Here is a 27,190-nt window from a genome sequence, read left to right on the forward strand (position 1 = left end):
TACGCTAAAGTACAGTTCTTTGCCCTGCATAACATATAGCTTATTTTTTATGATTATATTAAAACTCTCTTCATTTTGTTCATTGAAGAATAAATTTCATTAGCTAAGTAAAGCCAAAGAGTACAGTGTATGAAATGGCATTAGTAGTGTAGTTCTTTAATCCACACAAAACAAAGGTTATGTTACTTAGAACTCTTCAACTACCTTTAAAATATATATAAACAAAAGGAAATATTTCTAGGAAATGTATTATCAAGAGAAAAGGTAAAAATGAATCACCTCTGAGAAAAATACATCATCATTATGTTTTAATTATATGTAACACATTAATATGAACTTAGTAAAAGCTAGAGCCAGACATATAAGTGATCTTAAATGATATACCTCCAAGTTCTTTTACATTCAAGATGGCATTCTGGAATGGCACTGCTTTTATACTAAAACCTACAATTAGAAAACAGAAAAGAAAGAATTAGCAACTTAAGTTTTAAAAATGTATAAAATGCTCAAATGCTCTTTTTTAGGCAGATTGAGTTATTTTTCATAGTTCATATTTACACCAGAAACACATAATTTCCAAGACAAACAGTTAACCTAGTATTATCTTCTACCATTTTGCAAAACAGTTGTATGTTACAGCAAAATATAACCCTTTTCTTCAAAATATTGCCTCATTCTTTAATACATAATGCCACTTTGTAAATTTTATCAGTTGCGAGAAAGACACTTGGAAGAATAGAGAAACTTCAAAGAAAATATTAAATCTCTCAGGACCTTTGCATCTAATTCCTAAGGTTAATCTTCCCTCACATATAACTTAGCAACCCTAGAGACTAAGGTATCAAAATGATAACCATCTTATATTGAATTACATAGTATTTATGTTAGCGTTTTCTTTCAAGGACATGGTTAAAGTCATACATAAATTTTTCTTAAAAGTACAATCATAATTACCCATTTATGCATTTTATAATGCATGTAATAAATGACTTCTATTATAAAAGTATATTCAGAGTATAGTACTATGATTAATTCTGTATTTAGGACTTAATTATCGTCATCTAAGTCAATCAATTCAGGTGTGACATATGTGAGTGTGCGTTTACCTATACACAGACACACACACAAATATATACACTAAATATTTCTGAAATGATCCACAAGAAACTGGAACATGTAATGACTCTTGGGAGAACTGAGAGTCTTCTTCTGGAGGTCTTAAATAGAAGGGAGATTCTTTTGTTTCATTTGAATACTTTGCATATACAGGTACTTCTTTCTCAGTTAAAAGCTCTACTAATTTTTAATAGTTAATTTATTCAGTAATTTCCGAGCACCCAATCAATTTAAGGTTTTGAGCATTATTTGATATGTACAATTACAAGATAAATAAGACACGGTCCCCTTTTCAAGAAATTATCAACAGGGTGAAGGAGAAAACAAACAAATACTTTCACTGAAGCAAGCTATGATGGGTGCCTAGAAAGGTAAAAAGATATAAAGTACAATGTGTATAAGAACAATTCTTTTACATGGTTTTGCTTTACTTTATTAAAAAACACGTTAAAATGTGCCTTATTATACTCCAGCCTATTATTACCACTCCTCTGTTGTATACTGTCCCAGAGCTTTAAGATTTTATATATTACCTTCTACTTAAGGCAGTGAATATCATGTAATGGTTAAAAAGTGACTTTGGAGTCAGACAGAACTAGGTTTTAATAAGCTCTATTACTGTGGGCAACTTAACAGCCTTGGCTTTCATCGTCTGTAAACTGGGAATGATAGTATCTATGTCACAAAGTTGTTATGAGGATGCGATAATGCATATGTTATCTTTATCACAGTGCCTGGTACAAATAAGCACAAAATATAAGACTGCTGACATTATATTTCAGTGGATGCCATGTTGTTGATGATTTAATCATTAGGTACACATATCTTCTGCCTGCCTGAATATATTACAGACTCAAGACAGAAATGCTGGTGCTCATTTATGAAGTATTTAGTTGGAGCCATAAATGTTATCACTGAATGAAAAGTACTTTTGTTGGAGTGATGGAAGCGTAAACTGTTGAAATTTGTTGTACAGAACGTAAATGTTCATTGGGCTCTCTGAGAACCTTCCAAAACATACCCTTCCTATGTGGGTTTAATACAGACTGACACAGTGGGCGTAGCACTATGATTAACGGTGCGTGCAGTCACTGAATCTTAGTAAAATAGCAGGAGTAGGGGGCAGCTTCATGTGGCTGACATACCGGCATATACCTGGGTCTGCAGGAAAGCCTCTCCAGGTGTCTGGCCTCTGGGAAATTACGGAAACTCAGCGCCAATCACAATACTCCTGCTGGCACTGAAATTCGCCCACAGGAGACTTGGATGCTTGACTGTATCTACCTACCACACAGGGGTGTTACATGGATTAAAAGGCAATGATTGTGAAATCCTGAAAACGAAAACACTATGTAAGTGCTAAACAGTCTATTAGTGGTTAGGTTCAGGACAACCCAAGTATGGATTTTCCAGAGAAATGGGACAAACCCCAACTTTGAAAAAGAAATAGTTATGGAGCACTTCAGCAATATTTCATCTGCTTTGATTCTTAAAAGCTGACAATATGCAGGCACCCAGAGGGAAGAAATATCCTTCTGGAAATTACCACACCCATATGCAAAATACAACTTTTGAAATTTATTGATCCAACAGGCAGATTATATGACGGTTCCCATCTTGAATCCTTACACAGACTTCATAATAAATTGACTACAAAAATGTCGTCCAATGTTCACTCTAAGCAAAGTAACCTAGCAATGCTATTTATGGGCATGTAAATGTTCCTGCAGAATACTCATAAATGTTTTCTCTTCACACAGAACATATGGGGCTAGGTTTATACTGCAAAGGTATATGCAGTCTTCCACTTTGCTGTCTTTGTATTATTTTTACAATATAGCTGTGGTAATTAATGTTCAGAGGATGAAGCCTAGATAATCAGTCCAGAAAATAAGAGAATGTGCTATTTATGGAAGAGAAACAATATTTTTCTATTTTAGTCATTCTAACTGTATGCAAGGATTAAAAAGACTTAAAATGTAAAGACACATTTTCAGTTCACCAGAAGGGCAATCAAGAAGGGCAACCATCAGATCAACTGTATTTTATTCCTTTACACTGAGTTGGATGAGGTCAAGAAGGGGAATTAATATTTAGTAGGGTTACAAAGGTCAATCCATCAAAATACCTTTCTCAAAGGGTTGACTTTGAGGAATGAAAATCACTGGATTGCATGGGCTGTACAGTAAGAATGTCTGGGTTCAAATTCTGGCTCTACCATTATTAACTGTCTGACTCTGAGCAAGTTACTTAATTCCTCTGTGCCTCAGTTTCCTCAGCTGTAAATGAAAACAGACGGTAATCAGTGCTATAAAGTGTTTTGTTTTTAAATAAATAAAACTAAAAATTCAGAATACTAATGGTCATCAAATAATCACTGAATGCTTTCTCCCAATCAAAATCATGTGCGGCCTCAAGTTCAGATATATTATGAAAGCAGTGGTAAAAATAAGAGTTGCTGAAGAAGCAATCAAAACAACATTTATTGAGGCTTCTATAGACTAAATATTTGTGGTCCTCCTTAACACTTCTTTCCCTCTCAATCAGTCAATCAACCAATCCCCAAAGCCTTTAAATTTCACCTGCTAAATAGTTCTCAAAAATGCCTACTTCTGAGGGCGTCCCTGGTGGCGCAGTGGTTGAGAGTCTGCCTGCCAATGCAGGGGACACGGGTTCGTGCCCCGGTCCGGGAAGATCCCACATGCCGCGGAGCGGCCGGGCCCGTGAGCCATAGCTGCTGAGCCTGCGCGTCCGGAGCCTGTGCTCCGCAACGGGAGAGGCCACAACAGTGAGAGGCCCGCGACCGCAAAAAAAAAAAAAAAAAAGCCTACTTCTCTTCATCCTCACAGCACAACTCTCGTCAAGCCACCACCATCACCACGTGGTGAGCCTCCTAACTAAACTCTGCATCTATTATTGGCCTCCTCAATCATCCCCACACATTAGCAGAAGTGATTTCCTGAAATGCACTTCTGTTTACATCATTCCCCTACTTAAAAGGGTCTGATACCTTCTCACTACTCAAGGTATAGTTTGAAACACCTAACAAGGCCCTACCTGATCTGGTTCCTCTTTCCTTCCCTAGGCTTATTTTGTACCATCTCCCCCTCATTTATATTCTTCAGTTCCTAAAACAAGCCATGTTCCTTCCATCTCAGGGCCTTTGCACCTACTGCTCCAAAAGTGTGTGTTCTTTGCCCTTCTGGCGAACTCTTTACCCTTCAGGTGGTATTAGAACTTCACTTTGTCAGGCAGACCTTCTCTGGTGTTCCTGAAATAGGTTGATTTTTTTGGATCTGTGTGCTTGGGGCACTCAGCATTTCTCCTACATGACTTTCACGGTTCTAATTACGTACCAGTTTATTTACTTGTTTTATGTTTGTTCCCCAGCTAGACTGCAAGGATTCGTAATAGAGATACAGTGTACAGTGTATCTTGTATGCCAGTGCTTGGTCATAATAGGATCTCAATATTTCTTTAAAGATCTGTGCTAAGGGTTTATATTTAGTCAGCCCTCCATATCCGAGGGTTCTGCATCCACATATTCAACCAAACAGACCGAAAATATTTGGGAAAAAAATTTCCAGAAAATTCCAAGAAGCAAAACTTGAATTTGCTGTGCCCAGGCCATTTACATTGTATTTACATTGTATTAGGTATTATTGGTAATCTAGAGATGATGTGAAGCGTATGGGAGGATGTGTGTAGGTTACATGCAAATACTGTATTTTTATATAAAGGACTTGAGCATCCTCAAATTTTGGTATCCGTTGAAGGGGAAGGTGGTTACCAGTCCCCCTCATATACCAAGCGACGACTGTATTTTAGCTGTTACGACCATCCTTAACTTAATGAATAACTACTGTTCCAGGAAGCAAGTGAAGTCTAGAAGGGTTAAGTACCTGGCCAAAAGTACTAAATGCTGTATTTAAAACCTGAACTCAGGTCTCATCACCTGAGTCCACCAGAGCTCCACACTATAGCACCTCTTCCACATACCAACAAGATGGTGGATTCAAATTTTCTAATTTTGAACCTAAATAACGGTGGAGCTGACTGGAAAAAATACACACATACCTAATAATCCCACTAAGTATTTTCCCTCCTACTTATAAATAATCCAACACAAGGAATCTATTTTGATTCTTGTGTTCTCAGGTCTATACTACATTTCCTTATTAATGGAGTAAAAATAATAACATGAGTTTAGAGAGTACTTTTTTAAAGACGTTATTAATAAAACCAGGAACTCAGGAGGGGAGGGAAAATGTCCAACTGACTCAGCCATGACAGTGCGCTCGCTCTGTTGCTTCTTCGAAAAAATAAGCATCTCCGATGCTCTTCTCAGGAAGTCAGTGAGCTGAGGAACAACAGCACTTTAGAACAACAGTCCTAAAACCCTGTCACAGCTCTTTGACTTACCAGCCCCTTTTTTCTTTTTTTTCTTTTTTTTATTATTTTTTATTTTTTTATATCTTTACTGGAGTATAATTGCTTTACAATGGTGTGTTAGTTTCTGCTTTATAACAAAGCAAATCAGTTATACATATACATTTGTCCCCATATCTCTTGCCTCTCGCGTCTCCCTCCCTCCCACCCTCCCTATCCCACCCCTCCAGGCGGTCACACAGCACCGAGCTGATCTCCCTGTGCTATGCAGCTGCTTCCCACTAGCTATCTACCTTACGTTTGGTAGTGTATATACGTCCATGCCTCTCTCTCGCTTTGTCACAGCTCACCCTTGCCCCTCCCCATGTCCTCAAGTCCATTCTCTAGTAGGTCTGTGTCTTTATTCCTGTCTTACCCCTAGGTTCTTCATGACTTTCTTTTTTCTTAAATTCCATATATATGTGTTAGCATATGGTATTTGTCTTTCTCTTTCTGACTTACTTCACTCTGTATGACAGACTCTAGGTCTATCCACCTCATTACAAATAGCTCAATTTCGTTTTTTTATCCAGTCACTTTTTCTTGACTTTGAATCCCTCATCTGCAAAATGAGTGGACTAGATTAGCTTTTTAAAGTTTCCCCTAATGTTAGGATTCCATTATTTATATTAAACAAGGAGAAGGAAATAACAGTAACAACTGAGTCAACCATCAATGGCCTCCAGTATTTGGCTGAAGGCCTCAGGGGTAGGTCTCCCGACTCCATTCAAACAATTTGATGGCTGAAGCCTAAGTTACGTAGTCATTTTTTCCTGGCCTATTTAAGCTACATTAGTAAGACTGAAACCTCCCCTAAGATTTAACCCCACAAATTTTAATAAATATATGACTTAGCAACTCTTTGGGGAAATAATTGTTTGCATAGACTTTCAGCTTTTGTCTTTTAGTCCTTAAATCCAAAAAAGCCTGTGATACAAGGGAGATGGATTTGAAATTTTTTATGTGGGGAAAGCATTACTGGAATCGTAACAAAATTAGGTTTCAGAGGGAGGTTAGTCTATTTTTATTCATTGTGTGGAACACAGGACTATTTCGCTTGGACCTACAGACCAACCTCCCCTCTTCCCCTGCAACACATACACAAGCCTGCACACATGTACACAGGTACTCAGTGTGTGCTTCTGACATCCCTGGGTCACTCTAAGAACTGCTAAAGGGAAAGACATTCCACAGATCTGGTGGCCTTGACTTGGACCAAGGACATGATTTACGCGTTAGTTTTGTGATGTTTGGACAATGGTCTAGCGAAATTCTTCTAAATATCATTTTAACATCATAAAAGGAAATTTAATCTACCAGCATTTATAAAACACAATTCTTTAGCAGATACCAAATTTGACTTTCTAACTTATTTCTTCTTAACGTGTATGCAGCTAATACTAAACTTATTAAAATGCCTGATTCAAATTTTCATAAACTTTTCTGTATTTCTTTCAAATTACCATAATTGTTTTCTATTTTAACTGACCAACATATCACTTGACAAATTTTCAAACATAGTAATATATATCCCTAGAAAAGATTTTTCAACCTTTTTCAATTCCAAGTGTTCAATTTTCTCTAGATTGTCCTCTATGTTACAAGAATATATTACCCTAAACCTTTAGATTCCATTCCTCTGTTTTAAAAAGAAAAAAAAGCAAATACTGTGTAATCTACAGGTTAACAATCCCTTTTATCAACAAATTCTTTGGGCATATACAGTCAAGGAATTCACTCTGGACAAAGTTCACTTTTGTTTCTAGACCAAGGTGTAAGCTACTCAATTTTTTTCCTCTATCAGCAAGACCTGCTCTTTTCAGGACTTCTTGGCCCTTTGAGTTTTGACAATTTAAGTATCTTTTAAAAATTATGTCAAAGTAAAAGACTGCTGAAGTTAACAATCCAATAAAGTTTGGATTCCCTTTACTTCTGAAGAAAAGGCTGACATTCTTGCCTTGCTGAAATGGATGGACATACCCTTGTGTGTCATGTTTTCATTTTAAGAAACTAATTCTCAGTGTATCTTTTCAACTGTTCCAAACTCTTCCAACAAATATTTCATTTTTAATTGGCTTTATATTATCAAAACATTATAAAGTAGAGAAATAATTTAAGAGAATAAAATTTCACACATAATTCGACCATACCAACAAAGCCCATAGTTATTTTTTACGTTTTTTTTCCCATTTTTGATTTAAAAGCATAGTTTTGCAAGGTTTAATTTTCAAAATGAATGTAAATTTAATTTTCCTTGACAGAAGATCGTGTTTTCCGATATATGTTCATTTCAACTGATGTACCACGAGTTAATTAACAAACTCCTTTGATATAGGACATTTAAATTACTTTAAAGTTTTAGTGATACAAAATGTTGCAAGGAATCAGTTTGTTCATACAGTTTCTTTGAAATTACACACTTAATGGAAATTCTTAGTGACACGCTTATTAGGCCAAGGGATGTAAATATTTTGGTAACCTTTAATTTATATGAATAACTTCTTTCAAAAAAAAAACAGTCAACACACGTTTTGGTAAATTTAGGTATAAAATTAACATTTTCTTATTTATTTTCTAGTAAAGTTGAACTTCTTGTAAAGCCAAACCTTTCCATTTATTTGTTTGCCATTAATTCTTTTCCTGAATACCTTTGTGGACTTAGCTTAATTAATCAATTAGATTCTAGACACTACTTGTGAACGTGACTGAATTCTCTAAATGGGACTGTCATAAACTCTTATCTGTAATATCTGATAGAAATACTTCTCAACAGCATTGCTTTTACTTACATTTGTCATTTAATCTTAGCTTTCCAGTCTTTCTAAACTTTTATATAGTTAGCTCCCTTGCTCGTTCACTTTGTACATTATTCTCTGTAGGACCTCCTTCAGCTATTCTCCCATCCTCACATTGAATGTTCACATGCACATGTGGCTTTCTGACCTCCTCATTTCTTCTAGTTACCTTTTCTTGCCATTGGGTTTTGTCATTTATTTTAGGACCTTCCTTCTACCTCCTTTGTTCTTCTTCAGCTGCATACATACACAACAAAAAGGAGCCGGCAGTTGAGTTTGAACAGGCTGGCAATGTCCGTCTGGAACTCTGGTGAGGACTGGGTTTTGTGGGTCCACTAATAACTAAAATCAGCCTGCTTGGTTCTCCTCTGCCTCCACCCCTCCTCCATCACCACTAATTAGTTTCTCCAACCTCTTGCCCACCTTCATTAGCTACAATAAACATACAGACTCAACCAACAAGCATCTACCCCTTCTCTTCTCTTTGCGCCTCATGCCCAACTCTGCCCTGCCTTTATCCTTGCAGAGCCCTCTCAACGAATCACAGGGAACCTCACCTTTGTTAAGAAAAGTCTTTTCTAGCCTCCAACATTTTCTTACACGCTTTTCCTTCCTTCTTATACTAGCAAACAGAGCTTTTCCTTCCCTCATCAGGGCCAGCCAGGACAAGCTTTGCTTCCTTATAATGCTTTTACCGCTTTACCATACTCACCTCTTAATAACTTCCCAGCTAAAGTTGTGACATCTGTTTCTGTGTCCACCTTTGCATTTCCATCTACCAACTTTCAGGGCATTTGCTTATCTATCTGAATGAATTCAACACATTTGTCCACCACTCTATCTGCTTCTACTCTTATAGACAACATTCTCCAAACTAATGATCAAAGCTATCCTCCAAATTTTCAGATCTCCAAAACTATCAGATCTAAATTCACATTAGCCATCACTAATTTGTTGGTATAAAGTTGTAGATGCCGTCAAATTTTCTACATAGATGATCCTGTCATCAGCAAACCAAGAAAGTTTTACTTATTCCTTTCTAATCTGGAAACCTTTTATTTCTTTTCTTGCCTGATGCACTGGCCAGAATCTTTACTACAATGTTGAACAGAAGTGGTGACAACAGACATCCATGTCTTATTCCTAATCAGACCAGGAATAAATTCTGTATTTCATCATTAAGTATGACAACAGCTATAGGGTTTTCATACATGACCTTTAACAGTTGAGGAAATTCCCTCTGTTCCTATTTTGGTGAGAGTTTTTATCAGAAATCAATGTTTTTTGTTTTTTTTGTTTGCATCTCTTGAGATGATCACATGGTTTTCTTTTCTTAGCTTATTAATATTGTAAATTAAATTTACTGATTTTTGAACATGAAACCAACCCTGTATTCCTGGGATAAATGTTACTTGGTCATGACACATTATCCTATTAAAAATATACTACTTTAAGATTTGATTTGCAAGATTTTTGTTTATATTTTTGGTATCTATGTTCATGACGGATATGGTATGTAGTTTTTTTTGCAATGTCTTTATCTGGTTTTGACATTAAACTTGCTGGTCTTATAGAAGGAGTTGGAAAGTCTTCCCTCCTTCAATTTTCTGAAAGATATTGTGTAGCAGTGGCATTATTACTTCAGATGTTTGATAGAATTCACCAGTGAAGCCAACTAAACGTCAAGTTCTTTTTTTTAAAAAACTATAATTTCAATTTCTTTAATAACTATAGATCTGGGCTTTCTATTTCTTCTTGAATGAGCTTTGATAACTTGTCTTTCAAGTAATTCATCCATTTAAGTTGTCAAATTTACTGGTATGAAGTTGTTCATAATATTCTATTATCCTTTTAATATCTATAGACTCTATATTGATGTAATCTCTCTCATTCCTGATACTATAAATTAGTGTCATCTTTGATTTTTTTTTTCCCTGATCAGTTTGGCTAGAGTTTCTTAAGCTTTATTGATCTTCTCAAAGAAGCAGCTTTTGATCTAATGAGTTTTCTCTACTGTTTTTCTATTCCACTGATTTCCACTTTGATCCTTATTATTTCCTTTCTTTTGCTTACTTTGGGTTTGACCTGTCCGTCTCTTTTAGTTCCTTAAGGTGGAGGTTGAGGTCACTGATTTGAGGGCCTTCTTTCCTAATCCAGGGGTTCAGAGCTATGAATTTCCCCCACAGTCCTGCTTTAGAGACATCCCACAAATTCTGATGTGTTGTATTTTCATTCAGTATAAAATACTTTACAATTTCTCTTTTGATTTCTTATTTGATCCATGGGTTATTTAGAAGTACTTTAGTTTCCAAATATTTGGGGACTTTTCCAGAGATGGTCTTGATTTCTAATTCAATTCCATGTGGTCTGAATACTTTTAAATTTATTGAAACTTGTTTTATGTCCTCAAATATGGTCTTATTTGGTAAATGTTACAAATGCACTTGAGAAGGTTCTCTGCTGCTGTTGTGTAGAGGGTTGTATACATGTTAATCAGGTCCAGGTGGCTGATAGTGTTGTTCAAGTCTACTACCTCTATTTTCTTTCTACGTGTTCTATCAATAATTGAGAGTACTGAAATCTCTGACTACAATTGTGGGTTTTGTCAGTTTTTGCTATGTGTATTTTTGAAGTTATTACATACATAAATGTTCAGCATTGTTATGTCCTCTGATTCAAAGACTCTTTCATCATTATGAAATGAACTTCTTTATCACCAGTATTATTCTTTGCTCCAAAGTCTACCTTGTCTGATATTAATATAGCCGCTCCAACTTTCTTTTGACTCTTTCTTATGCCTATTGGCATAACATATCTTTTTCCATCTTCTTACTTTTAATCTATTTGTGTCTTTATATTTAAAGTCCGCATATAGTTGGGTCTTGTTTTTTTAATCTAATCATATTCTCAGTCTCTTAATTGAGGAGTCTAGACCATTTGCATTTAATTTGATGACTGATGGTCAGGTTTGAGCGCTAACACCTTGCTACTTGTTTTCTACTTGTCCCATATATTCTTGTTCCCTTTTTTCCTGCCTTCTTTCTGATTAATTATTTTTTATAGTTCCATCTTATCTTATTTGTTGCCTTATTGGCTCTCACACTTTCTTTTGTTATTTTAGTGGTTGCTTTAGGGTTTATAGTGTATCTTTAACTTATCATAGTCTACCTTCAAGTGTTATTAAATTACTTCACATATAAGAACCTAACAATAGTATACTTCCCTTTTTCCTCTATGACTTTTATTCTATTGTCCTCATGCATTTTACTTTTACATGTTATAAACTCCACAATATACTGTTTTTATTTAAACAGTTATAAAGAGATTTAAATAAGAACTAAATCTTATATAATTATCCATGTAGTCACCATTCTGTTACTTTGCTTTGTATAGATCCAGATTTCCATCTGTAACCATTTTTCTCCTGCCTGAAAAACTTCCTTTAGCATTTTCTTATAACTTTGGTCTGCTAGCAAATTCTTTCACTTTTTTAATGTCTGAAAAAGGCTTTATTTTGAGTTTCTTTTTGAAAGATACTTCTGTTGGATATAGGCTGATAATTATTTTTCCCTTCAGTACTTTAAAGGTGTGCTCCACTGCCTTCTCCCTTGCATCGTTTGCAGTGAGAAATCTGATGTCACTCTTATCTTTGTTTCTGTGTAACATCTTTTCTCTGTTTTTAAGATTTCCTTTTTGTATTACTCGGCATTCTCCAGAGAAACAGAACCAATAGGATGTGTGTATACATAGAAAAATGTTTCAAGGAATTGATTCGTAATACTATGGAGGCTGGCAAGTCCAAAATCTGCAGGGAAGGTCAGTAGACTGGAGACCCAGGAAAGAGCCGATGCTCCAGTTCAAGTCCCAAGGCCACCCAGTGCAAATTTCCTTCTTGCTCTGGGGAAGTCAGTCTTTTGTTCTATTCAATCCTTCAACTGGTTAGATGAGGCCCAACCACATTATATAAAGAAATTTACTCAAAGGCTGCTGATTTATATCTTAATCTCATATAAAAACGCACTCACAGAAATATTCAGAACAATGTTTGACGACATATCTGAGAACTGTGGCCCAGCCAAGTTGACACATAAAATTAACCATCACACTCTTATCACTGGCTTTAGTAATTTTATTAGGATGTAACTTGGTGTAGTTTTGTTCATATCTCTTGTGCTTGGGGTTCAATGAGCTTCTTGGATTTGTTGTTTATCTTCAAGTTTGAAAACATTTCAGCCATCATTTCTTCAAATATTTTTTTCTGTCCCTTTCTCCACCCCCTCACCTTGATAGATTCAAAGTTAGGTGTTGCCATATATTAGGTGACTTGGAGTTGTCCCACAGGTCACTACTGCTCTTTGCATTTTCCATTTTCTCCTCTCTCTGTACTGTGAGTAGTCCCAAATGCTAATGCCCTTCAAGGTCATTAATCTTTTTTCTGCAATGTCTAGTCTGTCATTAATCCTATCTGGTATATATTTCATCTCATATATTTTAGTGCTCACCACTAAAACTTTTATATGGTTTTTTAGATATTTTGCATGTCTATACTTTTATAATAACAGTTTTAATGTCCTTCTTTGTTAATTCTAATCTTTGTGACAGTTATGAGTCAGTTTCAATTCACAGATTATTCTTCTCATTATGAATCATGTCTTCCAGCCTCTCTGCATGCCTGGTAATTTTTGATTAAATGTCAGACATTGTGAATTTTACCTTAAGTGCTGGATAATTTTGCTTTCTGTAAATCTTACACAGCTTTGTTCTGGGGTGTATTAAAGTTTCTAGGAAACTGTTTGAGCCTTTTGTCTTATTAATATGATTTGCTACATGCGTCTAGGGCAGTGCTCAGCTTAGAGCTGATTCCTAAGGCAAAACCTTCCTTAGTACTCGACCCACTACCTCATGAATTGTGACTTTTCCAATCTGGCTTGTGGTAACAGGCATAACTCTCAGTCCTGTGTGAGTTGAACCAGGCTGAGGGAACCAGGCACTGTTCCCTCTAGCCCTTTCAGATGGTTCTTTCGCTAGCCTTGAGTAGTTTCCTCATGTGCACGCAATGAATACTATGACACATACTCAAAGGAGACCCTCTACAGATCTCTAGGGTTCTCTCTCTGTACAAGTCTCTCCTCTCCAGTACTGTGTCCTACGAACTCTAGCTGCCCTAGTCTCTCCAGCTCTCAGCTCAATCCCCTCAATGCAGGGAGTCCACTGAGCTCCACCTCACTTCCCACTGGAGCTGTGCCATGGCCTGGGAACAGTCTTGAGGCAGTAGGCTGGGGCAACTGTGGGGCTCATCTCATTTGTTTCTCAGCTCTCAGGGATGACTAACCCTTGTTGCTTTATATTTACTTTCTTAAAAACTGTTTTATATATCTTGTCTGTTTTTTGTTCCCCCCTTTTGGTTATTTCAGGTGGGAGCGTAAGCCAGTTCTAGTTACTCTGTCTTGACCAGAATCAGAAGTCTTCACTTATTCTTGCACTCCCTGCCCTCTACTGAACATCTTCAGTGTTTCCTTCTTCCTGATCACCACCCTTACACCTCTGTCCACTAGCATGCTCACATGGCACATTTCCTTGCAAAAATAAACTCCTTTACCACTGCTTTGTGTGTTTCTGTCTTTCTGTTACCTTCTTAAAAGAGTAATCTATGTGCAATCTTAGCCAGGGGCCCAAGGAGTAAAATGGACAGTCTGTGCCTCATTCCCTCTGCATGCTCACCACCCTCTCATGGTTCATGTTAGTTTCTACCCCAACGCTCTACTGAAACTGGTCTACCATTGGTCATTAATGGTCACCACATCCATGGCCTCCTCTCAGATTTTAGACTTCGGTTTATATTATTTAATTCTGGTTCCTTTGATCTATTGTTCACATTTGACTTATATGATACTATATAGAACTGCCTGGTTTAGATTCCCTGTTTAATGCAGATGCTAGAATGTAAGCTCCAAAGGGCAAGGATATTTGTCTAGTTTGTTCACTGACGCACCCTTAGTGCCTAAATCAGTGGCAATCATGTAACAGGCATTCAACAAATGCAGAAAGAATGAATGAAATATAGTTGGTGCTTAGCACTCTTCTCCTCCCTCTCTGCTCATCATCCCTCAACAATCTCGTGCAAATCAACAATTCAGTTGTATCTCAAATCTAGATCTCTTGCTATAAGCTCTCTTTAGTCAGCCTGTCTTTTGGCATTTGGATCACTGTTGAAAGTCCTGCCAACACCTCAAATTAGCATGTCCAAAACTAAGCTCATTATCTTGTATCTTAAAACTGTCTGTCACCTTCTTCCCACTTTTTGTATTTCACTCAGTCACCAGCTAGAAGTCATATTTGATTCTTTTCCTTTCCTCTCTATTTCCCAATATCTTTGACAGTTTTATAGGATTAATGACATCTGCCTCTAACTCTCCATTCCTCACAGCCCCTGATGGATCACCTCTCCATGTTACAGGTCTCTCTCAGTAGCTTCTCTAGTCTCTAGCTTTGGATCACAACTCATGCTATACCTCCACATCTTGGGCCTCAACCCAGTAAGATCATGAACTGTTCTCCAAATACACCCTATGCTTTCTATCCTTACTCTCCTCACCCCGTTCCTTAGATTCTCCCCATGATATGAGGCCCTATTTGAATGAGGCCTTCTTTGATCCCACAGGTTAGAAACGATCACTCTTTAAACTTCCATATTTATACCATCAAGTATAGCACTTATTCTGTCTTCGCTCCTGGCATATATTAAACATTCAATAAATTTAAACTGTTTATCATGGTAATCCTACCCCAGGTATAAACTTCTTGATAGCCGAGACCTCCAAACAGGTCTCCAAAAAGGCACTGTGCCTGGTTCAGGACAATGACAACTCATATAAGCTTGATATCCAAAATGCCAGCCAACTTACTAATTCATCAGAAAATCAATTAGCACACAAGGTTACAACGGGTTCCAGTAAGAGGAAAACATATTATTAAAAAATTGAATAAAAGCAAATATAGAACATATTGCATTGCAATTTATAAATAATAAATTATAAAATTATTTACAGATAATTTTGAACATTGTAATTCAAAACTGTGCTTCTAGCAATAGTGCTTCTCATTTATACCTCTGATAAGTGAAGAACAGTATACTTGTGTTACTCATACATATTTTGAAGGAAGTTATTTTGCTTTAAAAGAATTGTTAAGTTAATAAAGTCTGCATATTACGTAACACATTCCTCAGAAGACGTCCACAGCTTTACAGACAACTAGCAAATAATACTCTCATCAGAAATTCTAAGGCTTGGGTACCACTAACCTTCATTTGAAGACCTGCACCGGCATCCTACCTCTGTCATTAACTGTGTGAAAACAGCCATATCACCATACCTTTGAGCCTCAGATGATTTAAAGACAGAATATGGAAAAAGAATCTTACCTGTCATAAAAAGCAGTTATGAGGTTCAGAGAGGTACGATTATTTTATGTAAAAGCATATGGATTCAATTTACTGTTGCAGGCTTATTCACTCAACAAGCATCTTAGCTATGTCCAAACCGTGTGCCAGGATCTGGAGGCACAAGCTAAATAAGATGCTCTATCTGCCCCTTAGCCTGGGGAGACAAATGTGTCAACAGCAGTGTCTCAGGCACTAAATGGTAGAGAGATAAACACTTCACAGTGGGAGAGCAGGGAGTTCTCAGTTCCACGTGGGGGAAAGGAAGGTAGTTAGAAATGGCTTCCTGAAACAGGCCACACTTGAGCTCTGTTCATCCTCCCTGTGGCCTCACCAGTCATCATGAACCCCTCAAGCTTTTCCTCATCCTTTAATCAAGCTATGTCTCTGTTTCTTCACAGGTCCACACTTTCTTATCTACAATTCTAAACTCTGAAAAGCCTTCAAAGCCTGCACTCTTCCCCTAACTTATTTGGTGGCAAAACCTGGCCTGAAATGAGGTAAGGCTCTTGGTCATCAATATTTTTCCTACTTACAGGAAATCCTAGTCAACGGTTCCATCATATACCCTTCACCTAAGCCAGGACCTGAGTCACCCTTGGCTTCTCTCTCTCCCTCATCCTCCAAACCCAACTGGCCAGCAAGCTCTGTCAATACTAGGCCTGCAATAAGTATCCTATCTATTCCCTCCTTCCTCCCTCCCCCTCCATTCTCCCTCCCTCCCCCTACCCCCCTCCCTCCCATCACTGTCTTAGTTAATGGCTAATGGAGCTTTCCACAGTTCAGCCTCAGCATCATGGCTAGCGTGATCTTTCTCAAATGGATATTTTATCACACAGTTTCTCTTTGCTTAAAATATGTGCAGATGTCTCTGTGCTATCTACAAAGCTCAAATTCCTGAGTGTGGTATAAAAGGTTTGCCAAGATTTGGCCACTGCTTATCTCCTGTGACTCAACTCGTGGCATTCTACTAACCATGTGTCGCAGCCACTCGGAAATGTGGTTCCCAGGAGGTAGCAACCTGTTTCAGGCCCCTCTGCCTTCACACAGCTTCCCCTCTGTCCCCAAATCTTCTTTCTTCTCCCACCTCACTCTCTTATTCCTGCTTGTCTGCCAGGCTTGCTAGTCCAATGTAGAAAACTCCATCATGTATCATCCTCCCCTTCCCCCAGTCCAAGCAAAACTGATTGCTTCTCCTCCTTTGTGTACTTCTGGACACAAGCTTAATGTCTGTGTGGCCCATAGCCTGAGTCTCCTGGAGTGCTGGGATCACTGCTTATCCCCAGTTTCTAACACTGGACCTAGCACATGGTAGGTGTTCAAAAAAAGAAAGCTGTCTGAATGAACAATCTTTTTAAGTTTCCCCGACAATGTCCCAGCCCACTCCTTCCCTGTCAGTTCTCCCAGAGCAGCTCTGGTTTTCACCTCCCATAATTTTCTCTAGTTAACACTTGTCTCTCCCGCTTCATTTTCAGAGGAAAAAGAGGACACTTTTGGCGAGTGAGAAAAGTTCTTGGTAGCACTTTGATACTTTGGGCCAGATAATTCCTTATGGAGGGTGCCCGTCCTGTGCACTGTAGGATGTTTAGCAGCATCCCTGGCCTCTACTCAAAAGAAGTCAGTAGCACCCGCCCCAAGCTGTAAGAACCAAAATGTCTCCAGACATTGCCAGATGTCCCCTGGAGAGCAAAATCTGCCCTGATTGAGAACCACTGCCTAGACTGACTTTTCTTGGCCACCTCAGGGAACAACATGGTAAACCTGATCAACGGTCCCTGTGACCACCATCTTCCAGGGAAGAAGATTCAGACTATCACTTGTACCGTGTAGGGAGCGTGTGACCAACACGAGTAGGCTAGAGTGACACTTCAAGGGAGGAGGACGCTCAGTGGGCCTGAGCTGAACCCATCTGTCACAGTACGAGAATTCCAGGTTGCGAGGTTAGTTTCTATCAACATTCTCCTGGCTTGATTTATTCAGTGGCACTGAAATGACCAACTGGAGGGATGAAGCGTGCAGCAATTTGATGCTATTAAAGCCCCCCTTAAATATAGCTTGAAAAATAGAGTATCTAAAAATAAATAATCAACTGACTGAAGCATTTCAGTGAAATGAGGGGACCCCACCAACAGCATAGGAAACGAGAGCATCCCAGAGGTGAGGAAGAAAAGGGCGAGAAGCCGGCGCTGTACCCACCTGTGGTCGACACCACGCTGTTGGGGCTTTCGCTGCAGAGCTTGGACAGGAGGCTGGTCTTGCCAGAGCCCGTGAGGCCTATGCAGACCAGGTCATACTCTGGGCGCGCAGGTGGTGGTCCCTTGCAGCAGAGTGCTCTAAAACACTGCCGAGAGAGGGGAAATGCAGCGCTTGTAAGCATGACTGTGGGCACAAAGCTTAGTCACATTTCAAATGACTATGTACTGAGAGGTAATTAAATAACCTATTGACCCTAAGGAGGAAAGGGACCTTTAGAGTGAGAGACCAGGAGGACACTGCCTTGACTAAGCAATCAAAGTTAACTTCCCAGGAATGAGACCCACTCGGACTTGCCGGCTCCCCTCCTGCTGAGGTGGGGGCACCGCGAGGGGTGCCACGTCATTATGCAGCTTTTCTGCCAAAAATGCACCACCTGCATCCAAGCACGAGGAAATCAGATGACACTGCCGCGAGCATTCTGCAGGACAAGCAGCCTGTTCTTCTCTAAAACGTCAAAGAAAGACTGAGGAACTGTTCCCGGTTAAAGAAGACTAAAGAGACATAACGAATGCCATGCCTCCTGGATTGGGCGGGGGAAGAGACACCATAAACGACAGTGTTGGGACAACAGGTGACAGCTGACTAGAGACTGAATATTAGAGCCTGCAATGACAGTATCACTGAAGGTTACATTTTCTGAATTTAATCAGCGGACTGTGGTTACATAAGGAATATCACTGTCCTGAGAAAACACATACGATAGTACTTAGAGATGAAGAGTCTTGACATCTGCAATTAACTGGCTAAGAACATTTCTAAATCCCTATCTCCATCACCGTCTCCACGCCTAGTTGGTGAGGAATGTGATAAAGCAATCATGGTAAAATGTTAATGACTGGGGAACCTGAGTAGAGTCTACAGGAGAGTTCCGTGTACTAGTCTTCCAGTGCTTTGATGTTATTTCAAAATAAAATGCTTTTAAAAAGCATTAAATAGAATTCCTGTGTATATCACCGCCATCTTGACTCTTGCTAAATCTTGCTTCAGGTCAACTGACCTCAGGGTACTATGAACTGCCGTTTGCTCTGCAAGGGTTAAAGACAAGGGGATTTGGGAGGCTGGAAGCCACTCATGCAGTTTTTGGTCTTTCTACTTATTTGACATCCACTTATTAGGGGCCATCTATGTGCCAGCTTGTAGAGTCTGAAGCATTTAGGACCTGAAAGATTCAACAGAGGAAGAGGGAGACAGAGAGGTAAGAGGGAGGCAGACCTACTGACTTCTGGGTCCTTTGGAGATCATGAGAGAAGAGACCTATAAAATGTCTGTGCTAATTCTTCTCACTCAGATGAAATGTGAGGCCTAACTGGCTGTCATACTCTCATAAATCAAGCTTGATTATTCCTCACCCTCACTTCTCATATCCACGTTGGTCAATTGACAAGTCCAGTCCATACGACCTCTGAAACAGGTCTAGAATCTGTCTGCCTCTCTCCAGCCCAGGCCACTGCTGCCTGGACAACATCAACATCCTCCAATGGGTCCCAGTACATTCACCGTTGCCCCCTCTATTCTCCACACGGCCTCCATAATGATCATCATGGTCTACAAGACCTTCCATGATCTCCTCCACCCACCCCTCCAGCCTCACCTCCATGATTCTCCTCTTACTCTCCCTCTCACCCTCCCACCTCCAGTCACGCTGACCCTCTGGCACCTCAAGGCATTCAACATATGCCTCTCCCTCTTCCCCCGAACTCTTGGCATAGCAAATGCTTCATTGGCTTTCGGGTCCCAGTTAGAGCACCCCTTCCTCAGGGCCGCCTGCTCTGATGCTAAGAGTACATTAGCAATTCATGTCAAGCTCTCACAGCACTTTTGTGAATTCAGCACACAGACTATTACAGTTTCTCATTCATCACCAGACTGTGGGAACCATATCTGTCCATCTTCATCCTAGTATCCACAGTGCTTAGCAGAGAACACGGCATAGAAGCCACCCTCAGTGAATAACTGTTGAATGACGAATGAATGACATTTAAATTTCGCCTAAGAAAAGAGAAAAGAAAATGTAAAGGCTAGTAGGAAGCTTGATCTAGGCTCTCTCTGGGTCCCCCATGCTTCAAGAAAATAGTGTTAAAATAAAAGAAACGCTTGACTTTTTCACTGCTCTTCAATGCCAGAAGTTTTAGCCCAGTTACCAAAAGAGTGGTTTTGATGTGCACGACCTACTTTCTTGGTATGAAAGGCCTTCTTTTTGTCCTAAATTCACTTTTCCTCGGCTTTTAAGGGGCTCTGCCTACTTCTGGTAAATTCTATGATTATCTAATCCATATTCTTCATGGATTTATTAAACTCTAATCATATTTCTTCTCCTCTGTTTAGAGCCTGAGGAGTCCTAATTATTTCAGTCTGCCTTCATATAGTAGCCCCTGCCACTCCTCCATCATATTCGTGACTCTTCTCTGGCCTTACTTGAGCTCCATCTTGCCTCTCCTACAAGATTAATGACTATGACAATAAAAAGCATTCTAGATGCCAATACATCTCATCCCAGATTCATATGAAGGCTGGCTGATAATGTCGGACTTTTTGCAAACTTTTTCTTACCCATAAAAGAAACAAGTCTCCTGGACTCATGATTAGAGTTTTCCTGAGAGACAGATGTATGTATGTACGTATTCCCTCAAAGACTGGCTAGCAGCCATTCACTAAGAAGAGCTCTGCCAGGTTCAACTACGACAGACAACAGCACCAGTCACACGGTGGTTTCTCTTACCGGGCTGCTGGGATCTTTGCTGCGGGGAGAGGGGAGAGACCCTATTCCTGCTCTGGACAGCACCACTCATGCTCAGCTCCTCTGCCAGAACTCCCTTGGGCTAGCTCCTGGCAAGAGACCCGTTCAACTACCCTGGCCCAAACTGTCATCAGTCTTAAATACCAGATGAAATTGCAGGTGACGATTGCTACATATTGCCCAGTTTCAATCATTCACACGGCAATATTACTCAACGTATTTTGGCCCAAAGTTCCAGAATTTCATTTTCATGTTTTTTTTTAAACTCCAGAGTGTGAAAACTTTGCAGCCAAGCCCAATAATATCTACATCACCTGCTCATTTATTCTAGGTCACCTACGACATGTCTGACATAAAAGGCAATTTAGCAGTGACGTTCTACTCCACTCTCGTCTTTATCTCCTCTCTCTCTGTTCTCCCCAGTGACGCCATCTCTACCCCAGAGTTCCAATCATGCAGATGGTAAAGGCATGTAACATGACATCTCCCCTCTCCCCCAGTCTCTTTCTGGAATTTCAGGTTCCATATTTCAACTGTTCTGAAAAAACCCAAACTAAACCAAATCTGAATAAAACAAAAGCCCCCCCCCCACCGCCCCCTGCAAACCACAGTCTGTAATAATGAGACATTTTGGAACATAAAAAGCATAAAGGTTAGACTGACAATTATTCTAAGGCAGGATCTTTGAAATAAGTCACAGACTCTTGGAGTATTTATTTGAAATAAATAAATCCTACGGTTAACAGGGGTAGTGTCAGATTCAAGCCATAAAATAAGACTCTTAAAACTATGCTACTTCAAATGGGGGAAGAATGTTCATGTTTTTGGAGTCAGTTCCTAAAAACTGTACAGAGCTTTCACTTGGTTTTCGTTTTAAAACTTAATGAAGCTTTGGATCTCATAGTCAATTTACTTAAAATTACTCATTTTGGCCTCTAGACTATACTGTACCAAAGTTCATTGTGTCTGTCTCCTACAGCAGCTCGTGCATTGTTAAGGGTAAGCCCCTTTCACTGATGTACAATGCTAAACACAATGCCGTCGGCCGTCCTGACAGCAAGCGGCAAACTCAGGCTTCATTCCCAGGCCAGACACTGAGGCATTGTATGACTCCGTGCAGGCCCATAAACCTCGGCGGCTTCGGTCTCCCCATGATTAACCAGTAACGTTTTAACACTATCGGCCACTTCCTTTCTTTAGGAGGACATTATGAGGCATCAGTTCAGTGCATTATGCTAGGAGAATACAGGTAAATAAGTGCCCATCTTCCTAAGGCATCTTAGGTGATTGTTAGCTTTCTTGGGCAAGGGCCTGGCAGCCCACCATACAGCCCAGACTGTGGTACTTCCCTTCCATCGGCCCACAGCAGTCACCACGTGCTCCAACCCATCCCAGTCCAACCCAAGACACTAAAGACATACAACCCTTACCCTTCACTTGCAGCAGGCAATAGAGAACAGGGTAACTATGGCGGGTGGGGGGGCAGGGGAAGATGGCATCAGACAACCAAGGTCACAGCCTCTGTTGCCTAGATTGCTTTAGTTCACAGGTCTTTTCACATAGGGTCCATTATGACTTGTTCCTTTCCAAAAGAACCCAGTGTCTCTCTCTTATCATGTCAGGATGCAGGATGTTACCCCCCAGCATGCATCCATAAGCTTCTACCAACACTGTATGTGAGGAAACAGTGTGTCAATATCTTGAGAGAGGGCCAAGACCGGAATCACCAGTAGTAACTCTGTGTCGTAGACTTTGGACAAATTGTATAACCCTTAGCTAAAAGGTGGATTAGCCAAAAAAACCAAGCAAAACCTTAGGAATATTTGCTTGAAGGAGGATGATCACATGTATCAGGAAAAAAATAAGCAAAAGATTAAATTGCAAGTATTTCAGTCTGGTGGTCTAGCACCAAGGCAGCAAGATTATCTTAAAATGTCCCCATTTCTGTTGGGGACAGCGCCAGACATCGGTAGGTCTGTCGAGCACTGTACACAGCAGGACTCAGTGAATAACTACTCAACAAATTGACGCTGTAAAGCACTAATGAAGCACTTGACTGTATATCGTACTTCCCTCTACATCTCCACCTTAATGATGCCAGCCACCCTCCAGATCACTCTCTAGTCCCTCAAACAGTCTGAGCACTTCGTGTTTCTGTGCCACCCGGGTCCTATGCACTCAAGAGGAAATCTCCCCTCTTTTCTACTTGGCAAATTCCCATTCAAAGTTCTGCTCAGATGGCACCTCCTCCGGAAAGTCTCCCATTCCCCCGGCGAGAACTATTCCTTTCTTCCACTCTTTGGTACTTTAACACACTTCTAGCGCTGCAGTGAGTATTATGCCACCTGTAATTTTTACTGACTGTAAGAATTATTAGATGACAGAATTATGCACACTGACCCAAAGACATATTCATCCTTGGTCTGATTGTTGGTTCAAAAAGTTTAATTTTACAGCTACCAAGGGTGGCCAGGCACCAAAGCAGAGGAGCAAAGCTGTCATACAATTCACCATTCTAGACAGAGTCCTGCTCGAAATCTTCCCCCTCTGGCACTGGCCCCTGCATTGCCCACATGTCCTACCATCCCGTCTTGCTAAATCCCTAGCCTTTGGGGACATGGCATTTGTTTCAATTGATCCTCTGTTTTTCATCATGAAGACATGATTTTATTCTGCGCATGATTTCAATTTGACTGAGGCTCTGTAGAGTTGCTGGAAAATTTTCTTCAGTCAGTGTCGGGGCTTCCCACAGCTACACAGTCACTGCCCGAGCCCCATACTACCTCTTCCTTATTTAAATACGGGTCTTGCCAAACAAAAACCGGAGTTTTCCTATGGCGGATGACCAGGTCTTTCCTTGGAGTCCTCAGGTGAGGCCTGGCACTGCGCTCAATAAATACTTGTCAGATTAACAAGAAAACAGTTTGTTGGTACCTAAAAGCAAGACAAGTCACCCATGACTTGAAGTGGATATATTTCTTAGGTGGTTTGGTTTCAAAACCAAAAAGAGGCACCTATATATTCTGAACCTCACCAACTCCCACAATGACAAAAGGAAGTCAATTTCTAGAATGTTTTCTAACACTAAACATGTTCACTGAATAAAACATTAAGAAGCATATTAATATCCAAAATTACAGGATTTAAAATATTTTCTGGGCTTCCCTGGTGGCGCAGTGGTTGAGAGTCCGCCTGCCGATGCAGGGGACACGGGTTCGTGCCCCAGTCCGGGAGGATCCCACATGCCGCGGAGCGGCTGGGTCCGTGAGCCATGGCCGCTGAGCCTGCACGTCCGGAGCCTGTGCTCTGCAATGGGAGAGGCCACAACGGTGAGAGGCCCGCGTATCGCAAAAAAAAAAAAAAAAAAAAAAAAATTCCAAGTCTATAATAGTCAAATATGGGTCTGTCTTTTGAAAATACAACCAAACATGTTTATAGGGCTTGTAAGAGCTGCTTAAGCTCTGGAAAAGACACGAGGAAGAATTGTGTCCTAATAACACAAAAACAAAACCCAAGATGGTCAGTACTATTAAGCACAAGATATAAATGATTTATGTGTGTTAATTCACTTATAAGAACAACCCAATGAGAAAAGCATCGATACTTTGCACTTTCCATTTTAAGACTGGGAAATTGAGGCCCAAAGAAGTTAAACTTGTTAAGTGGAACCAGGATTTGAACCCTGGCAGTCTGGCTCCAGAGCAATTTTCTGAGTGATGGGAATGAAAAGCCTCTAACATCTGAGAGTGTGTCATGTAGAGGCGACGTTCGGGGCATTCTTCGCAGAGGGCAATGTACAGATACGAAAATATGCCAGAGTTTGTAAGGTACAGAGTAAGGGCCAGAGCTGGGGCTCCAACCCGGGCTATTTGGCTCCAGAGCTCTTACTCATGTCCTCTTGGCCTTGGTACAGCCACGTCTGGAGTCAGGGCTCAGAGCCTTGGAAGCGGGGTGTCGTCTCGAGGGAGTGAAGGGGGGCTTTAACAAGGCTGCCTGTGTAACTGGACAGATGCCTGGCAGAGGAAGGGGAAGATGCAAGTCTCGGTACTGCTTCCTTCATTGCACTGTCCGGCTCATGGCCTTTCATTCTGGGCAGACACCCTGCATCTTTCTCCCTGGACAGTTAGAGGAACTGGGTTCCTTTGGGGCAGACTTAGGGAGCAGGGAAGGAGGAGCGGGGCTGGCTGGGCTGGAAGACAAGGGGAGACTGAAGGGCTGCTGGCTTCTCTTTCCCGCTGTTTGCTTCTTCCATTTAACCCTTTTTTGTCCTCTGGAAAGGACAAAGCTTGTCTATGAAGAGAATCTAGCTGCACAGATTTCTGATTCTAAACATGGTAAATAAGGGGAGAAAAAAAACCCTAAGGGAACAGTTCACAAGTTTTCCCCTTTAAAATGTGTGCATGTAAACTGTACCTCAATAGAGTAAATAAATAAACAAGCAAATACTAAACAAAATAATATGCATTGGGGAAGAGTATGGGAGAAAATACATAAATAAACTGGGCTGTGTGGAAATCCATGTCAAAGAGATGGTCTATATGAACATGCAAGCTTTTAGCTAATCCTTTCTTTCCATCTGCAAGAAGAAAAATGAATTTCAAAAATGCTCTGATGTCTTGGATTATTTAGTAGGTCTTGCAAAGAAGTGAAAAGAATATAAATTCCAAATGGCACCTCAGCTACAGAAATAATCAGCAGGGCAACAGTGTACTGTGAAGAGGCCCTTGATCACCAGACGGATCCCAGCAGACGATCCCTCCCCAGGTTACAAGAGCAATCCGCTTTTTGAGGTGAAAAATCCTGTGGCCCTTTAAGACCCTAGTGGGAAAAACAATAAATTGTTTTTACAGAAGATGGGTCAAACCTTTCGGCCATGTGGGCTGCTCTGAGCTCACAGATTGTCCCAGGGCTGAGGCTTCTGGCCAATACATCACACTGCCTCAGGACACTAAGTCTGTCTTTGCCTTACCCTTTGTATTTCTCAATCCACATTCCTTTTTGGGGTGAAATACTCCATTATTTCTGCTTTGTTCTGGGCTGTCTCCTGTCTCTGTCCCTATTAACTCGTGGCAACAAAAGAAACAAACAGAAGCAGGGGATTTCATGCTTAGCAGCTACAGACATTGGCCTCACGGCTTTGCAGCGGGGCAGACATTTGAGACTTTGAATGGAAGAGAGTGCCGCGGCGCTGAACCAGACCAGGGGCCCACGTGGCTCCCAGTCTGTGCATCAGTCATCCTGATCAGTGGCACTCATGAGTCCTGGTACGTGTAGTTCCAGATGAGCCACAGTGGGCTTTTAAAAGTTAAGGCACGTATCTGATAATTAGATTTAAAGAGACTCTAATTCGAGATTCTCCTATATTCTAGCAATCCAAAATTTCAGGTCTTCTCATATTGGAAATAGATCAGGGGGATAAGATTTTTTTTTTAAATAAAAATGAAGAAACTCAAAGAGGAAGCTAAGTAGAAAATAAACGTCTTTCTTATTTTCAAGATGTAATTTTTCTCTTATAATGACTAGATGGAATATCTAATTTTTATAATGACAGAATTATCCAGTAAAACTAGCAGTAAATTCCCCAGGCATGACTATCTGTAATGAGAACCAAGCTAAATGAATATTCATAAACGTATCCAAATCAGGGCTTCACCTGGGTCAGTTTCAGGCCATTTATTATTTTTTTCCCTAAAGAGCAAAGAAATACAAATTTAGTTGAACGTGAAAGAGACTAATACATTTTGTATTGAACCTCTTTCTTGGTCACTTTCTGAATAGAATGTTTCTAAACGGAAAGTCGGGCATAAAAATACTTAAACACTTTTACTATTCCTTAACAATGGTATTTTTCTATACTTTGTACACTCAGGAAAAATCAGGGAATGGAAACATTTAAAAAGAGCTAGACTCCCTAGGTAGATCTTCCAGCGGATGGATCATCTAAAATCTCCCAGGAAAGATCCCAGCAAAGCAGATTCTCTCTGCTCTTGGTGCTTTTTGGAACTGGAGATGGGGAGCTTTGGAACGGTCGAGAGAAAAGCAAATCAAACTAAAGTTGTTTTCCTTGTAGACCCTAACAGTGAAAATCCTAATTCCATATTTTTGGACCACAGAGCATTCCTTCACTTAACAATCTCCAGGTTCCATGAAGATGGAGCTCAGCCCCACATAGCCTCTCTGTCACCAATTCCCCTAAATCCACCCATTTGGTCTCTACCATCTCCCCATTCCTAAAGTCTCTGACAGCGCGTCACCACTGTCTCCTGGAAAACACACTGTCCTAACTGGTGTCCTTACTTCGGGTCTTACCCGAATCCAATTCAGTCTCCAAAATGCTAATAATGATCTTCCTAAAACACATCAAGTCATTCCCATGATATAAAATCTTTCCACGGCTACCCATAGCTGTCAGGAAAA

At 40.1% G+C, this 27,190-nt stretch overlaps 1 protein-coding gene across 5 annotated transcripts in view; it reads right to left on the bottom strand.

Moving 5' to 3' along the window:
- ARL15 (ADP ribosylation factor like GTPase 15) overlaps window positions 1–27,190 on the bottom strand; it is a 416,142-nt gene that overhangs the window by 260,828 nt on the left and 128,124 nt on the right. For all 5 annotated transcript variants that reach the window (XM_029216097.1, XM_029216095.1, XM_029216094.1 and 2 more), the window contains 2 exons: window positions 17,977–18,121; window positions 385–444 (listed from right to left, as the gene is read on the bottom strand). In XM_029216097.1, the coding sequence (XP_029071930.1) occupies window positions 385–444; window positions 17,977–18,121 (205 nt within the window). The remainder of the gene's footprint in view (window positions 1–384; window positions 445–17,976; window positions 18,122–27,190) is intronic.

Source organism: Monodon monoceros, unplaced genomic scaffold (assembly GCF_005190385.1).
Source record: "Monodon monoceros isolate NGI ecotype Baffin Bay Population unplaced genomic scaffold, NGI_Narwhal_1 Super_Scaffold_12, whole genome shotgun sequence".
Classification (NCBI taxonomy): Eukaryota; Metazoa; Chordata; class Mammalia; order Artiodactyla; family Monodontidae; genus Monodon; species Monodon monoceros.